Below are 20744 nucleotides of genomic sequence, written 5' to 3'. Positions count from 1 at the left end.
AAAATCCCTTAAGTTAGTTTTAGGTGATGTGAGGTTTATGTGAGTTATAAAAGCGATACGTTTTTGAGAAGTGAGAATTATTTATTTGTATATATACAAATTATTTATTTGTATATTAACAGCGTAAATTAAATTAGGCTATAAGAAGGTGTAGTTGTATTACTAAACGAGAGAGCTCTCAAAAGGTGACATTTTAAAACTCTGTAGCCCCTTCAAAAAAGCAAAGGTCCTTGGCAGCTTTAACTGGGGAGGTGCCTACCCCTCCCGGAGGGGTCTGACGAAACTCCAGTGGGTTTGTTTGTAAAGCGGTTTTAAAACAATCTTTGAAAGGAAAAAGCTTTTTAAAAGAAGTCGTAGCTCCCAAGACCCTCTACGTTGGGAGGTGACTCAGGGGAATAAATCGCTAGAGTCAATACCCCGGAAAAGACATTTCATGCCTAAATGAAAATCTTGTTAAATGTTATTAATTTTGACTTAGAGCACACAGCAGCCCCCTGTGCCTTGTATTCCCTTATTAGGGATTCATGTCTTATCAAATATCTAATTAATCTCCTAGACATCATTTGTTCTGGCCAACTTTATCTCAGCTGGTCCACGGGGAAAACTCCAAATATTCTCCGTGACAAAGCTCCCTTGAAGATCTTTTTAATTGTCTAAATTAACTGCACCAAATTTGCATGTCAAACGGTAAAGGGCAACCTGAGATAAAATGTAAACGTTTTAAAAGCCCCCAAACTAAGCACTTGATTTGATAACTAGGCTTTTTAATGTTATGGAAGACAACTGCTCCTTTCCTTTTCAAAGACGGCTGATCTATGCAAATAGTGAATTGGAAATGCCTAGGTCCCCGCGCCGTCAAATGGCCCTCGCAGGTTATTTGAATATCAGTGGCGCTGCTTCTGAAAAGGTTCAAGGATGCTCTCTGACTTCTTTGTGATTACTCAGTGCGGCGTCTTATTCTGAAGAAAAAAAACTCAGGAATAATTAAAGGCTGGGATCAGGCCTGGGAACACATTTGGGACAGGAATCTCATTTAGACAGTCTCTTTCAAAATAAGGCACAGTTAAATTGACCAGAAGGCAATTATTGAAATGAAAATTATTTTCACTCTCTTTGTCTTCTGACCACCAACTTAACAGCCCCAGTTTAAAAAAGAGGGAGAAGAGAGGGAGAGACGAAAAGAAAATTGGTAAATGAGATAATTTCCCAATTCGAAAAAATGTTAGTTTAGAAAATAAAGTACATATTTACAGAATAAAAATATTTCTAAAAAGCTCCCCACACAATAGGAAATGGAAGTAAAGTCAGCCGCAGTGGGGGGGAATTTTTTTTATTATTATGACTGCCTTGGGAACTTGAATGAATGTTTTTATTTTTATGGGGGAAAAATAAATTGTTGTTATTAATAGTCAACAAAATTTTTCTCGCAAACTGCAGTGAAAAGCCAATTAGCAAAGTAGCGGTAAAACGTACAGCGAAGGTCCCCAGAGGGGCGTTTGCAGCGTGGCGCTGGGTGGCTTCTTCCCGCTCCTCCTTCTTGCTGTCCCCGCAGCCTCGGCTGCCCCTCTCTTCCTCGAGTGTTTCTTTTCTTTGGCCATTTTCGCTCCCCGCTCAAACAGTTTATCACCGGGCGCCCCAGCCCACACTCCTCGCGCCTCTGGTCCAGGTCTGGCCTGGAGCAGCTGGCCAGGGGGACGTTCACCCTGGGGGCTCGAGGCCGAGGTGCTGGAGGCCGGGAGGGTGCCCGGCGTGTTTGGGGGCTGAGGGCGGGCGGCGCGGAGGTGAGGGTGTGGTGGGGTCTCCCGAGGAATGAGGGCGCCCGGGCGTCTGTCCCAGGCAGCTTTGTTTCTCGTGGATAATAAAAGCAGATCAAAGGGCCTGGCCGTGCAGGTCCCGCTCGCCGCGCGGCTCCCTCCGCAGCCCAGTGATCAAGGCCTCTGCGCGCTGCCTCTGCCCCGCGGGTCAGCCGACGTCCATCACCGCGGCTCCCGGGAACGGCGGGCGGCGGCCGGGCCCGAGCGTCCAGTCGGGGGGTGGGCAGAGCTCGCGGAACCTGCACGCGGAGGGAGCGGGCCCCTGCCCCCAGCCGAAACCAGCAGGCAAGGCAGACCCCCGCGCTCCTACCCAACCCCCAGCCCCAAGGGGCTCTGGGGGGCGCGGGTATACCTTGTCTTGAGCGGGCAGCCACCCGCTGCGGCCGAGCAAATTGGAGAGAGCGTGCGTGGGAGGAGAGTCCACGAACCCGGGAAGAGTTCGGTCTCCACCCGAGGTGGAGCCGCGTCTCCCCTGGGCCACCTGGGGGCTACGGGGCCCGGGCCAATCTGGCTCCTGGGCCCGGGAGAAACGGGAGGCCGCGGCCAGGGGTCGGGGCGCAGACGGGGGCTGCTGCTCGGAGGCCGGTGTGGGGCGAGGGGCGCAGACAGGGGTCCTGAGTCCGCTCAGGCCCGGGTGAGGGGAAATGCGATTTCGTTTCAGCCGGTTTCTCCCAGCGTTTCCTGTGCTGTAGTTTCCTGCGTAGTAGAGGAACGAAGACCAAGTTTTCCTCGGCTCTTCGCCTAGCCAGCGCCGATCCACACCCCCCCCCCGGCGATTTCCTTTTCTGGCTTTACATTTTCCCCCGCGGAGTGAATTGGATCCTACCTGATGAAGGGGGGAAAAAAGAAAGAAAAAAGAAAGAAAAAAGAAAGAAAGATTTTTCTTTCCTCAAGGAGGGAAAACAACATTAGTTTGACACGATTAGATGGTGCACCTGAGCGGCTTGTCTGGACATTCCGTCAAATCATTATAAGTCGTGTAAAATTGAATTTCTTTTTATTCAGATGGAAACTTTATTTGTTTTAACTCTAATCTTATTTGCATCTATTATCTGTATTCACCAAGGCTCTCTCCCACTACAAAAATGCAGATGAAGTAAATCTTACATAAATCCCGCCCATTTGTGTAATTGGTATACTAAGTGTTTATTTTAAGTGAGAATAATTTAGCTACAAATTTTCTTAAGGAATAACATTCTTAACACATTAAAAAAACTGAAAACTCTGATTTGCTTTTATGTTTGACAGTCGCTCTTGATTCCCTTAAGAGGAGCTTGGCGAGTGCGGCTCGCTGGCGCCATCTAGAGCTCCGGGCCGGGAAGGCCGCGCTGTCCGCCCTTGCTCGCCGCTTCGAGCGCGGGGAGTCGGCGTTTGCCGCGAGCTGCAGCAACCCAGCGAATCGAGCAAAGAAAAGCGAGTTTTTGTGCTTCGTGGGGGACAAGCCCCGCTACTGGGCGGCACTGCTTAGTAATGGCCGGTATTAAATGCTCCCAGACAAAGGAAGTCTTTTCTGGAACTTGCTAACTGAAAATCCAAACGAAACAATATAACGCCCTGCTTGGCCCTAGTCTTAGAATTGGCGCATTTAGCATTTCCTTCAAGGCAACTTTAGGGTCTTCCAACTTGGAGGTGAGCACGCTGGGCGCTGTTGGCGGCGACGTGAACCCCGGCATGGGGACCCGGCCGTGGCTGCAGCGCCCCTGCGCTCTTCCCCCAACTACCCGGATCTGAAGGCTCCCGGTCGGCGGGACCCACGTGGGTTATCTGGGACCGACCGAACCAAGCTGATTAAACCAGGCAAGCAGACCGTCCCAGGTCCCCAGGCGCCCCCTGTGAAGGGGAGGAAGCGAGGGACCTGCAGTTTTCTCCGGCCTGGACCCGGGGATGGCCGAAGCAGCCTCCTGCCTCGCCTCTGTCCTCCAGGCGCCGTCCCGCCCGAGTCGGGTGCTGGGGGCTGCTGGGCAGGCCGGGGCCCTGCGGGGAGCGCAGGGCCCCCTAGGGCTGCCAGAAGTCCCGAAACCCCTGACCCCAGACGCTTGCGAAGGGTCCGCACTCCCTGCTGGCGCAAACTGACCCCTTTGGCCCCCACCTTTTCCCTTTGAAACCCAAATCTAAAATCGGGTAACACTTGGGGGCGTTGATCAATTTTCTCTCCACTCTGCCTCGCCCTCCTCCCGCCGCCCCTTTCCCTCCTCTTCCTAGTCCACTACCCAACCCCGCGTCTTCAGACGTCGTGCAGTGGCTTCTTCCCCTCCTTTCTTGTCCCCCACCCTCCCCGCACGTTTATTGTATTTTAATCTTGAAAGCTACATCTCCAAATCCCGCGCCAGAGGCCGCAGAGGCGCCGGAGCCCGCAGCAGCTAGAGCCGGCCCAGGCGCTGGGGCGCCGGGGTCCCCGATCTCGCGCCAGGGAAACGCCGTGCATTTCCGGGAACTCGCAGCCACCTTTGCAGCCGGTAACTCGGTTGGGTTTGTATTTGCTGTTTTAATACAAACCCCGCCGCACTGCCTGTTTCAAAAAGATGTGCTAATTACTACTTGGATAGCAGGGCGCAAAGTCCTTGTCCATTTCCCAGTACAAAGTAGGTTGCTAGAAAATTTGAAATTGCCTTTCAGCCTAAAGCTGCCTTACCTGAATGTCATAATTACAGTAATTATGTACATCCAAATTACATGCTAATTAAATTAGAATCAAATCGTTCTAAATCGAAATCAAATGAGGTAGTGAAGAATTAATCAATGACAACATAAATAGAGAGCTTCCTTCAGAGATATTTATTGTAACGATCCAAGGAGGGATTTGATCTGAAAAAGTCACCTGTTTATTTACTTTCAAATTAGTAATCAGTTATTATCCCTTCTCCATAATTTTAACCGTTCGGGGTTATTTACCCCCACCCTTTCCAGATGCTGGAGTTTATAGAAATATGTATGAGGTAAATACATACAGACATGCCTACCCTATATGTTATTGATATAAATATATACAGTGTGTTTGCAACTCCAGTTAAGGGGAAGGTTTCAGTAGGTCCGTGGAAACATGTTCCGTCAGGGCCTGTTCTCAGGGACCCGGGAAAGAAAAACAAGGTTTAAGATTTTCCAAGACCCTTGCACTCATACCAGGGATTTTGCATTGTTTTGCAAACATCTAACCGTTTCAGGGTGATTCATTTATAAAAGAAATGCAAAGTGATGTGTTGTCCCCCCCGACCCCCTCCTCGGCAACCCCGATTTGTTTTCTGCTTGCAGATTGCTGGCGAGAGTCAACATTTTCACTTTTGCCCCAGGAGCGAGAGATTAGCAGCGGCGCCCTAAAGCGCCCTCTTCACCTGTGGAGCCCGAGAGACGAGAGAAATTCGCTCGCTTTCCTAACTAGTGAAGGCAAGTCCGCCCTCTGACCTGCGTAGGCGAAAGGCGCTGGAGGCCGGGAGAGCCTAGGCTGGAACTGGCAGGCGAGGGCGCGTGGCGGCCCGGGAGTGCTGGTCCCCAGGGCGCAGCTCCCGTGGTCCGCAGCCTGGAATTTCTTCTGAGTGGGCCACTGGCAGGGTCGGGGGCGGGGGGACGGAGACCCTTGCCGTGAGCTAGCCCGCATCCTTTCCCGTTACACTTTGTCGGTGGGGAGTCCAGCGGCCTCCTCGTACGGGAGGCGCCTATTCTAGGAGGGAGACGCTCCCCCTAATTCTCAGGCTTTCATATGGGTTTGAGGTATGTTCAGAAGGTTGCCAGGCACGCGTCTAGAAGGAAAGCACCACCGTACGCAGGGGTGGAGGCGCCTGTGGGGATGGGAAGGGGCACGCCAGCCCGGGACTCACTCCAGCCCCCTTCCGGCCTCCGGTCTAAGGCGAGGTCCTTGGAAGCCTCGGTCCGGTGAGCACCCAAACCGCTGGACCTCCACTTCTGACCGCCCCGTCGGGAGGACCTTCGAACCGAAAGGACTGGGTTTTTTCCGTGCCTACGAGTCGCGGAAAGGCGACTCACGGGCAATTTGGGCCAGAGTGTGCGTTTTCCATGACAAGCCGTTCCTATGTTTCACCCCACACCTCGCTTCATTATTACTGTTACATTCTGAGGGTGATGTTAAGTGTGGCGTGAAGGGAGGAGAAAGGGGGAAGGGCATGAGGATCTGCTTCCTTTTCTGTCAGCAGGAACGGGGTTTGAGGAGCTTCATCAGCTCTCAGTTGCCATGGCATTTCCCAAAACTTAACAGTTCCCTCGGTCTTATTTGTTCCTCACAACTTTAAAAAAGCATTTCTCCTTTTGGATCCGAAAAACCCGCTCCCAAGGTCTGCAGCTATTGCATACTTTTAGCTCTTTTCAAGAAGTGGTAACTATCAAGGTTTTCTTTTCAGAAAACCGAAATAAGATTTCTTAATACCCCTCAGCTACTGAAGCTAAAATGCAGCCTTCTCCCTGATCTTAAACACAGGGTGTGGAGGACGCGGCCTTGTTGAGCGGCCTCCACCTGCGTCTTGGCCGAGTGGTCGTTAGGTAAGGAGAGTGGAATGGCTCAGGTGGATTTGAAATCTTTGAGATTCAATGCTAAAACATAGTAAATATTTGATGGAAACTGGGAAACGCCGAGCTCCCAACAGCGTGGACGGATGTGATTCACTATCAGCAAGCCATCTCTTGGAAGAACAAGGAAGGTCTCTCCAAGCCTTTCAGATAAAAAGCTTTCTTCAGATTAAAACCGTATGATACAAAGTAAGATCTCCATTTCCTACTGCAAGGTAAGCAGACCTGCCGTTGTGCTGCAGCAACCTCTGCCTATTTTGGCACATTTATTAGATGAAATTATGACTAACTTACCACATAGACGTTCAGATAAACAACTCCTAATCTAGTAACCTGATCGTGCCTGACCATTTGTAAATCGACAGCACCTCCTACAGGAATTAATTTGCTAGTGTTAAATTATGTTAAATGTTAGGCCAGGGAAAAGGGGAGGAGGGGACCCCAATAATGTCTCCCAAGTTGGCCAGTGCAGTGCCAGGCCACTGAACAAATGTCACCAGGCACACCCAGATTTCTTTAAAAGAATTTCTCTATTAAGGCTAAGAAGAAGGACATATCACCAGACTTTTCCTGTGGTTTTTCTAAAAAAAAGTCACTCACTGTTGGGGACTCTTGTTCTTGAATCATATTCATTAAACTTGGAGGATTTTCTTTTGGCGTTAGTACTTAGGGGAACCTCTACACTTACAACTAGATATCTTTTTTATTATGAGGTTTATCTCTTTGGTTTTTACCTTGTATTTCAAAAGCAAAAGTATAATTAGATGCTTAATGTTTTATTTTAAAAATCACTTTCAATTCCTTTTACCCTTATCATTAGAGTGTGCAGAACAAGTCAGGTGAGCCTCTTTAAAGCTATTTATTACCATGTTATGATTGTATGTGAAAATGCCTCCCTTCAGTCTTTAAGTTTGCCAAGTTGGAATGCTAGCCCCTTGGGGCTGTCTAGCATCCTTTAGTGACCAAGTCTGAAAGCCAAACAGCAAACCAACATTTCCTATAATTACATGGGAATTTTTCTCACCATTGGATAGATAAGAATGTTGGGGCTATTGGTACTTTATAGTTTCTCAATCTTAACGGTGAAGGATAAGTAAACCAGAGATTTGAAAAATTCTTGCAGCCACTTATAAAGTTAAAAGGGGACCACACTTTTGTGGAAGTCAAAGTGTTAAGAAATGATAATGTATATAATTCACTTTAATTACAGGATGCTTTTCAACATTTCTCTTCATGAACACTGGTTCAGAAATCCTTTAAGGCAGTAAATATTGCATAGGTTTTGACATTATAAAAATTATGAAGTCTAAAAAGGCATAAGATAGAAAATAATCAGTGCAACACTGATGAACTCAAGGTGTAAATTAGCGGTCTTTATCAATCTCAAATGCATGCTTTTTTTAAATGAAGCGGGAAAGGGATCTTTGAGGTGCACTGTAAGTTATTGAAGAGTACCGTAGAATGAATTCAAGTTCTCCCCTCCCAACTCTCTTAAAAATATAAATAATCAAACGGTTGCTTATGCATTTAGTTAGCTGCTTGCAAATCAGAGGACATCTCTGTGTGTGCATATACAAGACAAAGATACGTATACCAGACTACACAGAGAGGTTTTACTTAATTCTTCTTTCAAACTTCTTTCCTATAAAATTTATGAAATTAGGACTTCCATTCTCAAAACCATCCAAACTAATCAATATTTGTATTGTATTAAATAAGAGGTGTTTTTAAAATGTGGAACCCTGATAACAATACTTGTGTCCATGATGGTTAGTATATATTTTTTGGAATTCCATGTTACTTGTAATTTGAACTAAATGATTTTTTTCTATAGTTTTCCTTCACCATATGCTTTGAAACACAAGGGGAACCTTGCAGCTAAATTTAAACATACCTTATATACCTATACTTATGAAATATATCTAAACAGTTTACACTGGTTCATTTGTGACGTTATGTAAATGCTTCCCCTTTAGAAGTAAAATCTGTAATAGCTGAATGTCAGTAGTAGAAGGGCCATCTGTCCTAGGTAGAATAATGGTCCCTTAATGACATAGCAATCCCAATACCTGGAACCTGTGAAGATGTTAGGTTACATGGCACAGGGCAATTAAGGTTGCAGATAGAATTAAGGTTGCTAATCAGTTGACTTTGAAATAGGGAGATTCTCCTGGTGGGCCCAATGTAATCACAAGGGTCCCAAAGAGTGGAAAACAATGCAGAATGTGAAAGTGTCAGAGTGATTAGATGTGAGAACTTGACTTTGTTAGCTTTGAAGATGGAAGAAGGGGCCAGGAGCCAAGGAGTGCAGGTGGCCTCTAGAAGCTGCAACGAGCAAACAGATTTTCCATAGAGCCTCCAGAATCAAACCTGCTGACACCGATTTTAGCCCAGCGAGACCCATTTCAGATTTCTGATCTCCAGAACTGTATTCGCGTTAAGACTGAGGTTATTTGTTATGGCAGCATAGAAAATACATCATCCAAATGTAAATAGCTTCTGACCCTAGAGCAAAACTGAAGGGAATTTAAAGTCTTAAAGAAATACTGACCAATCCATTACTTAATTCATAGCAGTGAATTTCTACAATGATTACACTTGGCTTCAAGTAAATTCAAATCTTAAGAGTAATAAATTTGAATTGAAAAAAAATAAACTATACCCATTCAATGTACTGTCATTCTTTTAATGATGTTTCAGAACAAAGAAAATGTCACGCAGTTACATGGGGTTTTTGTTTTAGTATAGGGCACAAGAAACATTAATGAACAGAATTTTTTTTTTTTTTTGCGGTATGCGGGCCTCTCACTGCTGCGGCCTCTCCCGTTGCGGAGCACAGGCTCCGGACGCGCAGGCCCAGCGGCCACGGCTCACGGACCCAGCCGCTCCACGGCACGTGGGATCCTCCCGGACCGGGGCACGAACCCGCGTCCCCTGCATCGGCAGGCGGACTCCCAACCACTGCGCCACCAGGGAAGCCCAACAGAAAGTATTTTTACAGCCCCAAAATAGATCACTTACAAATATTTGCCAAGTTCATTCTTATGGGATTCATGTAGTTTTGTACCTGATATAACAGTTTACAGAGATGAAAAATTAAAATAGAGTTTTATTAGAAAGACAATAGTACATAATTTAGCCCTTGCTAAAGGTATTCAAGAAGAAAGTGGAGATATTTTTATTTCCAGGTAATTGTCACATACAAGTCTCTATTCTCTACTTCTCCATTCTCTTTGTTTGCATCACTCTAGTGTGCCTGTCTCCTGATAATGCTCTGTGCATTTTCCCTCCTCTGTATCTATCTGTGCCATGGCTTCTGGTGTCATTTCTTCTGTCCCACTCTTCACTGGGACTTGGCCGTGGCCGTCTTCTTATTTCTCCTGGCTTGTAACCACCATGACTTCTGCTTCGGCTTCTCCTACTCCTCTCATCCCTGCTCTGGCTCCTGCTGCCTCTCTCATTTCTTCCAGATCCTCTCTCCTCTGGACTCTGGTTATGGCTTCTGGGCTTTTTGTCAGAATCAGAATGCCTCCATTTGCTCTTCTCCCCAGAACTCTCTTGTTTTAAAAACCTAGGCTTTTCCTTGTTACTGTGACTGCTAGAACGTTCTTCATCAAGTTTTCTCTTCTTAGACTTGTCCGTCTCTTCAGAACCACTGTTGTAATTCCCTGAACGCTTGTTTTTCTTTCTTTTCTTCTTCTGTATTTTTTTTTCTTTGTTGTCACTCTCACTGCTGCTTTCTGAAGTGCCACCAGAGGAGGAAGAGGAAGAGGAGGAGGATTTGTTTTTATGTTTTTTGTGTTTACTTCTGCTCTTCTGAAGCTTTTTCTTTTTTCTATCTTTTCTCTTTTTCTTTTTTTTCTTCTCAAGTCGATCCAATTTCCTGTTATTGGGAAAAAACAGTGACAGGCTATGTAAAAACAGTCCTTTCACAGACAAATATAAAATTTTGAATAGACAATATAGTTTCTTAGAAGCTATTAAAAGTGGTATTCAAATACAAATACATTCTTTACTTTTATTAAATGACAAATCATTTTCTTCCCTGTAAATTATTCAAGTCACATATACTATAAGTTTAAATTAAAAAATGCATTAACTGTCTCAGTATACTTTCCTCAATAGTAATAACTATTAAAAAAATTCTTACTGAATCAGAATTTGTAATTATATAGTACCCTAAATAAATGGTCATCCTGGCATAAAGAAAAGTTTGTAACATTAGCTGGACCAACTGCAAACTGAAATATAAAGCTCTAATCAGATGAAACATTAATTTTATGTACTATTTTAAATATGGAAATACCCAATAACATTACACTATCAAATTTCAAGGGCATTTTCTCCAGAAAGTCTGAATAAGTATAATACATTTTACATTTTTTTAATATTCTATTTTAGTTACATAAAATAAAATAATCACATATTAGTTTTCAACAATTGTTTAGACTTATAAATAAATAATTAGGACAATTCTATTATGGCATTCTGAATTTCTAAAGAGTATTTCACATTCTCAGAAGAGTAACTTGTTTATATGATATGTTTGAGTTACTCTGAAATAAAAATGTCTTCACTGGATTCTGTCCAGCCATTCTCAAAACTCCACATATTGAAACATCATGAGCTCCCTCTGTTGGACTCAGCAGACATTTCTTGGATTCTTTAATCCAGAGGTAGTCTGTTTAACACGATTCACACTGACTTTAAATTTACGCATTTTTTGGCATGCCTCATAAAATTGTACAAAATGTAAGAAGAGTAATACATGGCCCACAATTTTCTAAGAACAAACCGTCTGCAAAGATATATACAAATCTATGAAAACTAAAACCTACAAATAAATCTATTTCCAAATTAAATGTTCTGAAAAGTGCAGTGACTCTGCGGTATAAACTAAGTATATAATCTTACATTCATTTTCATATTACTGAAAGAAAGATAAAATTGTACTACTATAGCTGAAGAATAAATCAATAAATGAATGTGATACATGGTTTAAGTACCTTAAACTGAGGATCAGAGTTGAATATGACACTAAGATGAAACATAAGAAAAAATGTAGTTGAATTCATTAAACAGACACTTTTTAATCACCTGAGAAGTTTCTGTTTTTGTTTGGTTGTTAGTGACTTTAAAAATTCGACTTCTGGATCTTCTTCACCCTCACTTGCAACATATTCCTAAGTCAACAAAGACATCATTAATTTGCTAGATTATAAGACAAGTTAGTTATCAGACAGGAAAGGAAACATTTACAAATAAGAAATTTTATATTAGGGACATACTGTAAATGAGTATGACATTTTGGATTGGAAAGTGGAATTAAAAAATTTTTGTAGTCTACCTGCCAAGGAGGATCATAATGCCCTAAGAGGTTAAGATGACTGCTTTGCCACCATTAACAACCTTTATCAGGAGAGGACGACAGAGAAGCAAAGACAAAATGTTTATAGCATGGCTTCTACTCTCTCAATTTTCTTTTTAATTTAATGGAACATAAAAACCAGGAAGATCATGAACTTTAGGAGAAGGTCAAAACATCCACAATTTTCGCCTTTACAAGTTCAACAGTACATTATCAAGTATATTAAACAGTACAAATACATGATATATACGTTATACGTACAATCCCTAGCAATGTTTGAGAAGGAATGTGACTCTTTCAGAGCAGTACAAGTTTATGCCAGTGGGAGTCTCGGTTTTAGTCTCAGCTCTGTCTCTAAAAAGCCACATGATCTCAGGGAAATCACTTAACTTCTGAGGGCTCCAGTTTCCTCATTAAATGAAATAAATGGTTTGTATTAGAACATCTGCATTTAACCCTTTAAACTCAACCATTTTCTGGATCTATGTACACTTTAATCAAGTAACTGTTTAAAATATTTTCCATATTTTTTAGGGGTTTACTTTTATACACTTCTTCCCATTGGTTCTGTTTAATGTCACTTCATGGGTAAGTTAGCAGGAAGGAAAAAGTAACAACCGTATCACCAGATCAGTTAGATATTTTATCCATATAAACCCAGAGGAGCAGGTTCGTTTATTAAAATATAGGTTTAAAAACATTGCTCATTTAGGTTAAAATAATAAGCAAAATCAAAATACGTTTTAGGCATTTTCTTTGCTCTATCTTGCCTTCCTATGGATATATACATATTGGAAAACATTAAGTAGCAATTCACAAGCAATCACATTTAGATTTATAGACATTTTCAGCTTACTGATAAAAAGATCATTACCTGTGATGGATCATTTGCGGTCAAGTTTCTCCCCAGTACGTTTCGTTTCAATGCAAACCCACTATTTCTCATCTCCGCTATTAGCTCTGAGGGGTGCATCGATGGTCCTGTTCACAAAAATCACAGTTTGAATGTATCATTTATAACTCTCTACCTTTTTCGGACTCCACAGTAGGAATGCAGCTGAAGCTTTGTTAAGTAAAATCACAGCTAAATCAACTCAATAATCCTCTGCTGAGCAAATAATCAGATATGATTTTCTAAAACAGCAGTCTGGAGATTCAGAATAGAAAATAATTGCATTTTTCTTACGTGCTAGGGGATTCTCTTATGTAACTTTGTCATATTGAAAAAGATACACTTAAGTGTTATCTGCTTGGCAGTTTTTAGTATAAAATCAAAGCAAAATGATAAAAGACTGCAATTAAACTTTTAATAGTTATTCTCTCAGTAAGAATTCAATTTGAAAAGAGATACTTACACATATGCTATCAGTAACAATCAAGTACTTTAGTTAATCTTGCATATATACATTTTCAGAGTTTGAAACTTCTAGTCATTAGTTTGGGGTTGGTGACAAGCAATTTTAGGCTAGCTATAGGTGTGTATGTGTTATATTTTCTACAAGCTGTTGTTTCCACTTTTACAAAATCCCCAAACTTTTTGAAAAGTGAGCTTGTTTTTGGTCACATAATATGCTCTAAAGACAAATAATATGGACTAAACATAGATATAATTAAAAATAAAAAATTTTAAACATCTGCACCCTTCCCTCAAACATTATTATGTTTACATAAGATAGGAAAGAGTCTTTCCTCCTTCTTTTGTATATTCCAGTTTCATTTTGTTTTCCCTGCAAGTAGCAAATAATGACAACATTTCATGGAAGCTTTTTAGTTTCTGGCCTAAATCATTACACTGGCTTAAAAGAACTGTACTGGGCAATGTATCTGGAATACAGGTAAGAATACGACAGTTCCTGCCAACAAGGAACTCATAAGGGAGGGTGGGGGATAGAGAAATATTCAGAAACTGATACTCTAGTTTGTTGATTAAATACGTCATCTAATTTCTTTACCTTTTCCCTGATTTATTGGTCTTTTACTACTTATTTTGCATGCTCACTTACATGTTACCATAAAAAAACAAAAGGCAATAGGCAATATAATTCAAATCTGTTCTCTTGCCAATAGCATCTTTGGTAAAAAGTTTGGTCAGACAAGTTCAGGTGTAGGTTAATAACTTTTATTGGACTCTGGGCTTTACCATTCTACTCATATTACCAAAAACAATTGAAAGTTGGTTATAGGTATTAGGGAGATAGTTAGAAAAAACTGCCTATTACTGGTGTATGGGAAGTATTAATAATGTGATGCTTTAATTTACTGCAGGAAAAAGCCTTATTTAATTGAAAACAAAACAAAAACATCATAACGCACCATCTTTATTTCATTGATATTAATATTTCATTTTAAAACAACACCGGATTTTTGGTTTGTTTTTTCTTTTATACAATTAATTTAATTTCCTGTGGATTACTTTAATGACTTCTAGAAAAATTCAATTTGGTTGATAATACTGATAATAATACGTTAAGTAAAAAACTGAATTTTATAAATTCATTTATTTTATTTATTTTTGGCTGCAAAAATATTTTTGCCGCACGCGGGCTTTCTCTAGTTGTGGCAAGCGGAGGCTACTCTTCGTTGTGGTGCACGGGCTTCTCATTGCGGTGGGCTCTAGGCGTGCGGGCTTCAGTAGTTGTGGCACGCGGACTCAGTAGTTGTGGCTCGCAGGCTCTAGAGCGCAGGCTCAGTAGTTGTGGCACACGGGCTTAGTCACTCCACGGCATATGGGATCTTCCTGGACCAGGGATCAAACCTGTGTCCCCTGAACTGGCAAGCGGATTCTTAACCACTGCGCCACCAGGGAAGTCCCAAAAATTGAGCTTTAAATATTAGTATGGAGTGCCTCTAAATGGCATTGAAGTGCTAATATAATCAATAGCTTTAAATTAATTATAGAGTGTTTCACTTTGGTGGCTTCTCAAACTTCACATGTAGGAACCTAATTTTATAAAGTAGAAAATGTCTTTCCTGAAGTGCCAAAACTACATTTCCTTGTCAACAACTTTTTTAGATGTTCAATGAATTCAGAAAGCAAACATGCTAAGAATTAGGATAAAAACCACTCCAGTAAAGGGCTAAAGAGCTTGGCCATTATGATGAAAGGGTACTGATTTCATCAGTTTTCATCAAAAGATGGGTAATTTTAATAAAATGCTTTAGAAAACATACTTTAAAAATTTTCATTACAGTACTTCCAACTACTTCAAGAAAATGATCTCTCTTTCCCCAGGCTGACAGAGATTATTCAGACTATAAAACAAACATTACTCTTCCATCATTTATATTTCTCCAAAATCTCAACTGAAATTTTGTAGTACATATGCTTAGCGTATACTTCCACACTGTAAGACGCTAAACAATGTTTAGTGAAGTACCTAACAAATAGTAACTATTATTTTTGTCAGTAGCTATAAAACTTTTGTGATTATTATATATTTTTCACAAAAAGTGCTCTTAATAGTAACATTTTTCAAAATCCAGTCTTATTCACTTCTTTTTGTACTTAAACTTTCTCCTATCATCAAAACTTCTAGAAAGATATGACAAGTCAGGTTTAATTAAGATATATTCAGCAAGGTATCTTTATACTTTCATGTTACTGTGGTAGTGGCTATGTAGAGTTAACCTGACAGAAATGACTCCAGCTCTCTGAGAACTCAAAATTTAATTGATATAATATCAATAGATTATATAGGTATGTTGAAGACAGATTTTACAATATGTTCAAATGCAAAATGACTACTTTTTTTGGATGCCTTTATAATTTAAATTACAGATGGAGCTGGGGTTCAGGAAGGTTTGGTTTGCTCTTAAATTTGCTATGGCAGAATGATTCTAGAGAACTCAGAAAAAGGGCATTTGTTTTAAAATGTAGATTTGTGAAGGCTCCTTTCTAGATCACTTCAGTCAGGCTGGGTTAAGCCTCCACAGCTTGAAAACCACAGTGTTCCAACTTAGAAAAGTTGGTCCACTGAAGAAACTGTTTTTCAACATTCATTAATTTTGCAAACTTTCTTTGCTGTGATGTGGGTAAGCACCAAAATACTAACTGTGACTATGGTATTCAGTTCTATGCCCTGATTAGACCCAGACTATTTTCTACTAGAAAAACAACATGAAGTCAATGTCACAGAAAAAATAAATTCTCAGAAGGCAAATTATGTCGTACAAAATTATGTTTGTAAAGGGTTTAATCTATTCATTAAGAGCATTCATTTTTATAGAACGAAGCAATAGAAGGTAAAAAATGTTCTGTAGTAAGATAGGTATTTTATCAGAGAATAATATAGGAGTCAAAAGTGCTGGCCGTGAGAAAGGCCCTGTCACCGACTTCCCAATTAGAGGACAGCAGTCCCACGTGAATCCCACAAATGGCACAGGAGGGAGACTAATGCTGAAGGAAGAGATATTCCTGTGTCTCACTGTTAGCCTGGGCCCATCTGCTCTTCCCAAGGACAGAGCTATCTTCCTTCCAAAGTTCACTGTTCCTTTCAAATGAAGCATTACCTTCTACAGTTTTATGGTATTCAGTGGGAAAAAGGACACTGAGTTACAGGTTAAGTATGGCTGTATTAGAAATACTTTCCCCTCCTTCCCCCAAATTTAATACACTAATTTAATTTATAGGATGCTACTGCTTCCTGAGACTAAAATTCTATTCCTAGAATGAATATCATTTTGTTTGTGATGACAGTGGTGATTAATTATTTTCCTTCTCATTCTGTGTGTGTATTTTAACTTGATACAATGAAAAAATCTCAAACCTAGGGAGAATAAAGAGTTCTATATATTCATCACACAGCTTCAACAATTATCAATGTTTTGCCATCCTTGTTTTATTTATTACCTCCAGGGTTTTTTGTTTCTTTTTTGATAGAGTATTTTAAATAAAATTTCAGACATCACTTTGGTATATAAATCACTAATACGGGCTATTTCTTAAAAATAAAGCCCTAACACCTTTGTTACACTTATTAATACTGACAGTTATAAAATCCAGTCAACATTCAGATTTCCCCAATTATCTCAAAAAAAATTTTTTTTACAGTTGGCTTGTTCACATTAGGATCCAAACAAGTTCCACACATTGCATTTGGTTTATGTATCTCTTAAGTCTCTCTCTCCCTCTCTACTTTTGAGGTACAAATGACACATATCTTAAATCTCTTTTAATCTAAAAAAAGGTAGCCACTTTTCCTCCACTCCCCCCTTATTGCTATTCATTTGTTGAAGAAACTGGGTCATTTGTACTGTAGAATCTCCCCCATTCTGGGTAGTGATGTCATTTAATATGTTCTTCTGGCCCTTGTATTTACTGTAAATGAGCAGTTAGATCTAGAGGCTTATTATTACATTATTTTGGTATTTTATAACACATACTTTAGGGGAATAATGGAAAGTTTTCTAAAGTTTGGATTCAGGAAAATGAGACCTGAAAAGAAACACATTTTTGCTAATGAACTAGACTAAGGAAAAAAGGCTGAGACTTCAACCTGGTATGTTCTTGCATTCATCATGTATTTATTGTAGTCACAGTAACAGTGATACAACCTTAAAAATGCGTGGGTTTGAAAATAAATCCCCAAACACATCACAAATGAATTATGATTCTTATTTCCATGAAAAGTATGACATTTATTTCTTCCTTCTTTCTTACAGTTAAACTGACTATATATTGTGAAAAAGCCACTCCCTGTCACTAAATGTAAAACGGACACGTAGAAACACTAGTAATAGTACACGATCAAGAGGGAGAATTATCACAGTTATCTTACATTTGTATTTGAATCCTAGTATTACCTAACCTTTTTGCTTTAAAGAAAGCTTATAGAAAGTTACCTTAAAAAAAGACTGAAAAGGGGGGCACAGCATGCAGCACAAGTCCCAGGGAAAAAGTGAACAAAGCTATTAATAAAGTGTGTGGGTGATTTTTATTTATATAGATGAGAATGTTTTATGTATGATTTTCTAAAGGTTATGCAAGAACCAAGTGTACTGAATTGTAATAAAACTGCTCCATACTGAGAATTTTCCTGACACGTTGCCAGTTCATCTTAGTGGAGGCTGGAAACAATAAGGTTTCTTATTGCCCTTATCCTGAGTTCATACTGAAGAAAGCTAATTTGATCTCTATTAAGACATACAATGTAAGAGAAAAATTAAACATTTCATTTTTGTCTGTGTGTCTGGAAAATACACAAAGGCAGGGAAAGATGAAACTGCCCTTATTGTATGCTAGTGAAAAACACTTTATAAAAAACAACCTTGCCTTACAGAATCAATAATGTTAAAGATATTTGAGGTATATCTGATTATGTCTTCACACTTATATTTTCAACTTAATTTACATGCAGGTATTTTACTGATGATAGAACTATCACTAAATACTAAAGTGAATAAAGATAATAAAGTGAATTCATAGTCCTAGAGGACTAAGAAAAATCACTTGTGTTGTGATGAACATGAAGTATTAGAAGTCAGTACTATGTTCTAAAGAAGTTATGAGAATATGAACGCTCTTGAAAAGTTGTGCATCCATGAACCTCAAAAACAGTATGTTGAGTCAAAGAAGTCAGACACAGAAGAACACATACTGTATGATTCCATTTATATGAACTTCATGAACAGGTAAAAGTAATATATGGGATTAGAAATGAGAGTAGTAGTTGTAGGTGGAGGATGCCAACTGGAAGGGGATAGAAGGGTATTTACCAGGGTGACAGCAATGCTCTATGCTCTGTATTTGTCAGAAACATTGATTACATGGGTGCATACATTTGTCAAACTCAATCTACACTTAAGACCAGTGCATTTTACTTAAAAATAAATTAAATCAGTCAACAGTAATTACTGAATGACTGAGTTACTATAGACTCTCACTACATTTCTATACTAGATCTCTCTCAAACTATGGAGAGAGCCCTGCATAGGGAATTTCAACTTATTCTTCCCTAGTATATAACATAGAAAGTGATTTTACAAATCAATATGTATTATTGAGGGCTTATTATTTTATCTCACTAGGTACTTGAAAATAAAGAATGGAGAACTTGGTTTTTGCCTTCAAGCTTATAATCTTTTTTGGGAAAATTAGTTAATATAAAAGAATAGGAAAAATATAAATTGTAAATTTGTGTTATAAGATATATTCAGAGAATAAGATGATAAACAGTGATGTTTAGTATAGTTAGCAAAGCCTAACTCTTCAGCCACTCACTAAACTATTATTTAGTAAGCATGTGCATTGTGGAAAGCATCGGGAATACAAAGATAAATAAGATACATTACATATTTCAGAAAAGCAATACTTTCTAGGAAAGAACTAGAAACTGAGTTTGACTTTCAAACTCATAGGATTTAGAGAAAGGTAAAAAATATGGCATTATAAATGAGTGGAACATGACGAAGGTTCATGTTAACTTAAGTTTGATTTGGGTAGAATTAATATTTACTAGGTAGACTACATTTCATTCATTCTCCTTTACCCAGGTAATCAGTAGTTAATTTCCTTTACTTGAAGTTGGCAGACCTTGAGTAGATGGAATGATATTAACAGGAAGAGTCATGTAAAAGAGAGTTATGATTGGGATCTGAGAATCATAATACCCCTTTGAGATTAGGGGAGGTGTAGCCTCCACTAGCCCCACATATGCCTTTAACACAGAGCAGAGCCATTTACTGACAGAACAGGATTGCAATTAATTTGTTAATGTCAATGGAATTTCAAGGCATAGCCACTCTAACAACACATTTAATCACTGAATTGTAATAGTGCTTATAAATAGTTCAAAATGAGTAACCATCTGTAGTCACTTAAAATAGCCAAAATTTAAAGTACTAATCAAGAACATCAATTTGACCTTTGAAATACTATGAATTGACAAGTTTTACTGAATAATCTCTTTAATAGGTCAATATTTCTTTTTAGATAATTAGTTTTCTCATGCATTTAAAAACATGTATGTTCCCGACTTATCAAATTTTTTTTAAACTTATTTTATGTTATTTTTTTTTAATTTAATTTTTATTTTTGGCTGCATTGGGTCTTCGTTGCTGTGCACGGGCTTTCTCTGGTTGCAGCGAGTGGGCCTCTCACTGCGGTGGCGTCTCTTGTTGCAGAGCACAGGCTCTACGCACGCGGGCTTCAGTAGTTGCAGCACGCAGGCTCTAGAGCGCAGGCTCAGTAGTTGTGGCGCACGGGCTTAGTTGCTCTGCGGCATGTGGGATCTTCCCGGACCAGGGCTCAAACCCACGTCCCCTGCACTGGCAAGCGGATTCTGATCCACTGCACCACCGGGGGAGTCCCTAAAACTTTTTATTTTATATTGGAGTATAGCCGATTAACAATGCTGTGATAGTTTCAGGTACACCACAGAGCGACTCAGCCATACACATACATGTATCCATTCCCCCCCAAACTCCCCTCCCATCCAGGTTGTCACATAACAGTAAGCAGAGTTCCCTGTGCTATAACAGTAGGTCCTGGTTGGTTATGCGTTTTAAATACAGCAGTGTGTACATGTCAATCCCAAACTCCCTAACTATCCCTTCCCTCCACCCTTCTTCCCTGGTAACCATATGTTTGTTCTCTCCCTTCCTCCCTCGTAACCGTATGTTTGTTCTCTAAGTCTGTAAGTCTGTTTCTGTTTTGTAAATACGTTCATTTGTATCATTTCTTTTTAGTTTCTGTGTATAAGCGATATCATACGACATTTCTCTTTCTCTTACTTCACTCAGTATGACAATTTCTAGGTCCATCTATGTTGCTGCAAATGGCATTATTTCATTATTTTTTATGGCTGAGGAACTACTGACAAGGGCTTAATTTTCAAAATATACAAAGAGCTCATACATCTCAATAACAAAAAACCACACAACTACATATTAAAGGAGAGGAGAAGTGGTGCCTGCCTAACTTTCCTTTTTATTATGAGGTCGATCCTTTATTAGTTTTAATATCCACCTATTTGAAGAGTTTAGCTTTAAAGGGATTCTGGTAACACAAATACTTTTTCTGCAGTAGAATTATGTTGAAGGATTTAAAA

At 40.1% G+C, this 20744-nt stretch overlaps 1 protein-coding gene across 2 annotated transcripts in view; it reads right to left on the bottom strand.

Annotated features, from left to right (window-relative positions):
• Window positions 1–9418: 9418 nt before the first annotated feature.
• Window positions 9419–20744, bottom strand: part of CIR1 (corepressor interacting with RBPJ, CIR1) — a 40072-nt gene continuing 28746 nt past the window's right edge. For both annotated transcript variants that reach the window (XM_060152617.1, XM_060152618.1), the window contains 3 exons: window positions 12572–12678; window positions 11427–11512; window positions 9419–10212 (listed from right to left, as the gene is read on the bottom strand). In XM_060152617.1, the coding sequence (XP_060008600.1) occupies window positions 9546–10212; window positions 11427–11512; window positions 12572–12678 (860 nt within the window). In that variant the 3' untranslated portion in view covers window positions 9419–9545. The remainder of the gene's footprint in view (window positions 10213–11426; window positions 11513–12571; window positions 12679–20744) is intronic.

This window comes from Lagenorhynchus albirostris, chromosome 6 (assembly GCF_949774975.1).
Source record: "Lagenorhynchus albirostris chromosome 6, mLagAlb1.1, whole genome shotgun sequence".
NCBI classification, from domain to species: Eukaryota; Metazoa; Chordata; class Mammalia; order Artiodactyla; family Delphinidae; genus Lagenorhynchus; species Lagenorhynchus albirostris.
Note: the sequence above shows the minus strand (reverse complement) of the source record. Positions and strands in the feature narration are given on the sequence as shown.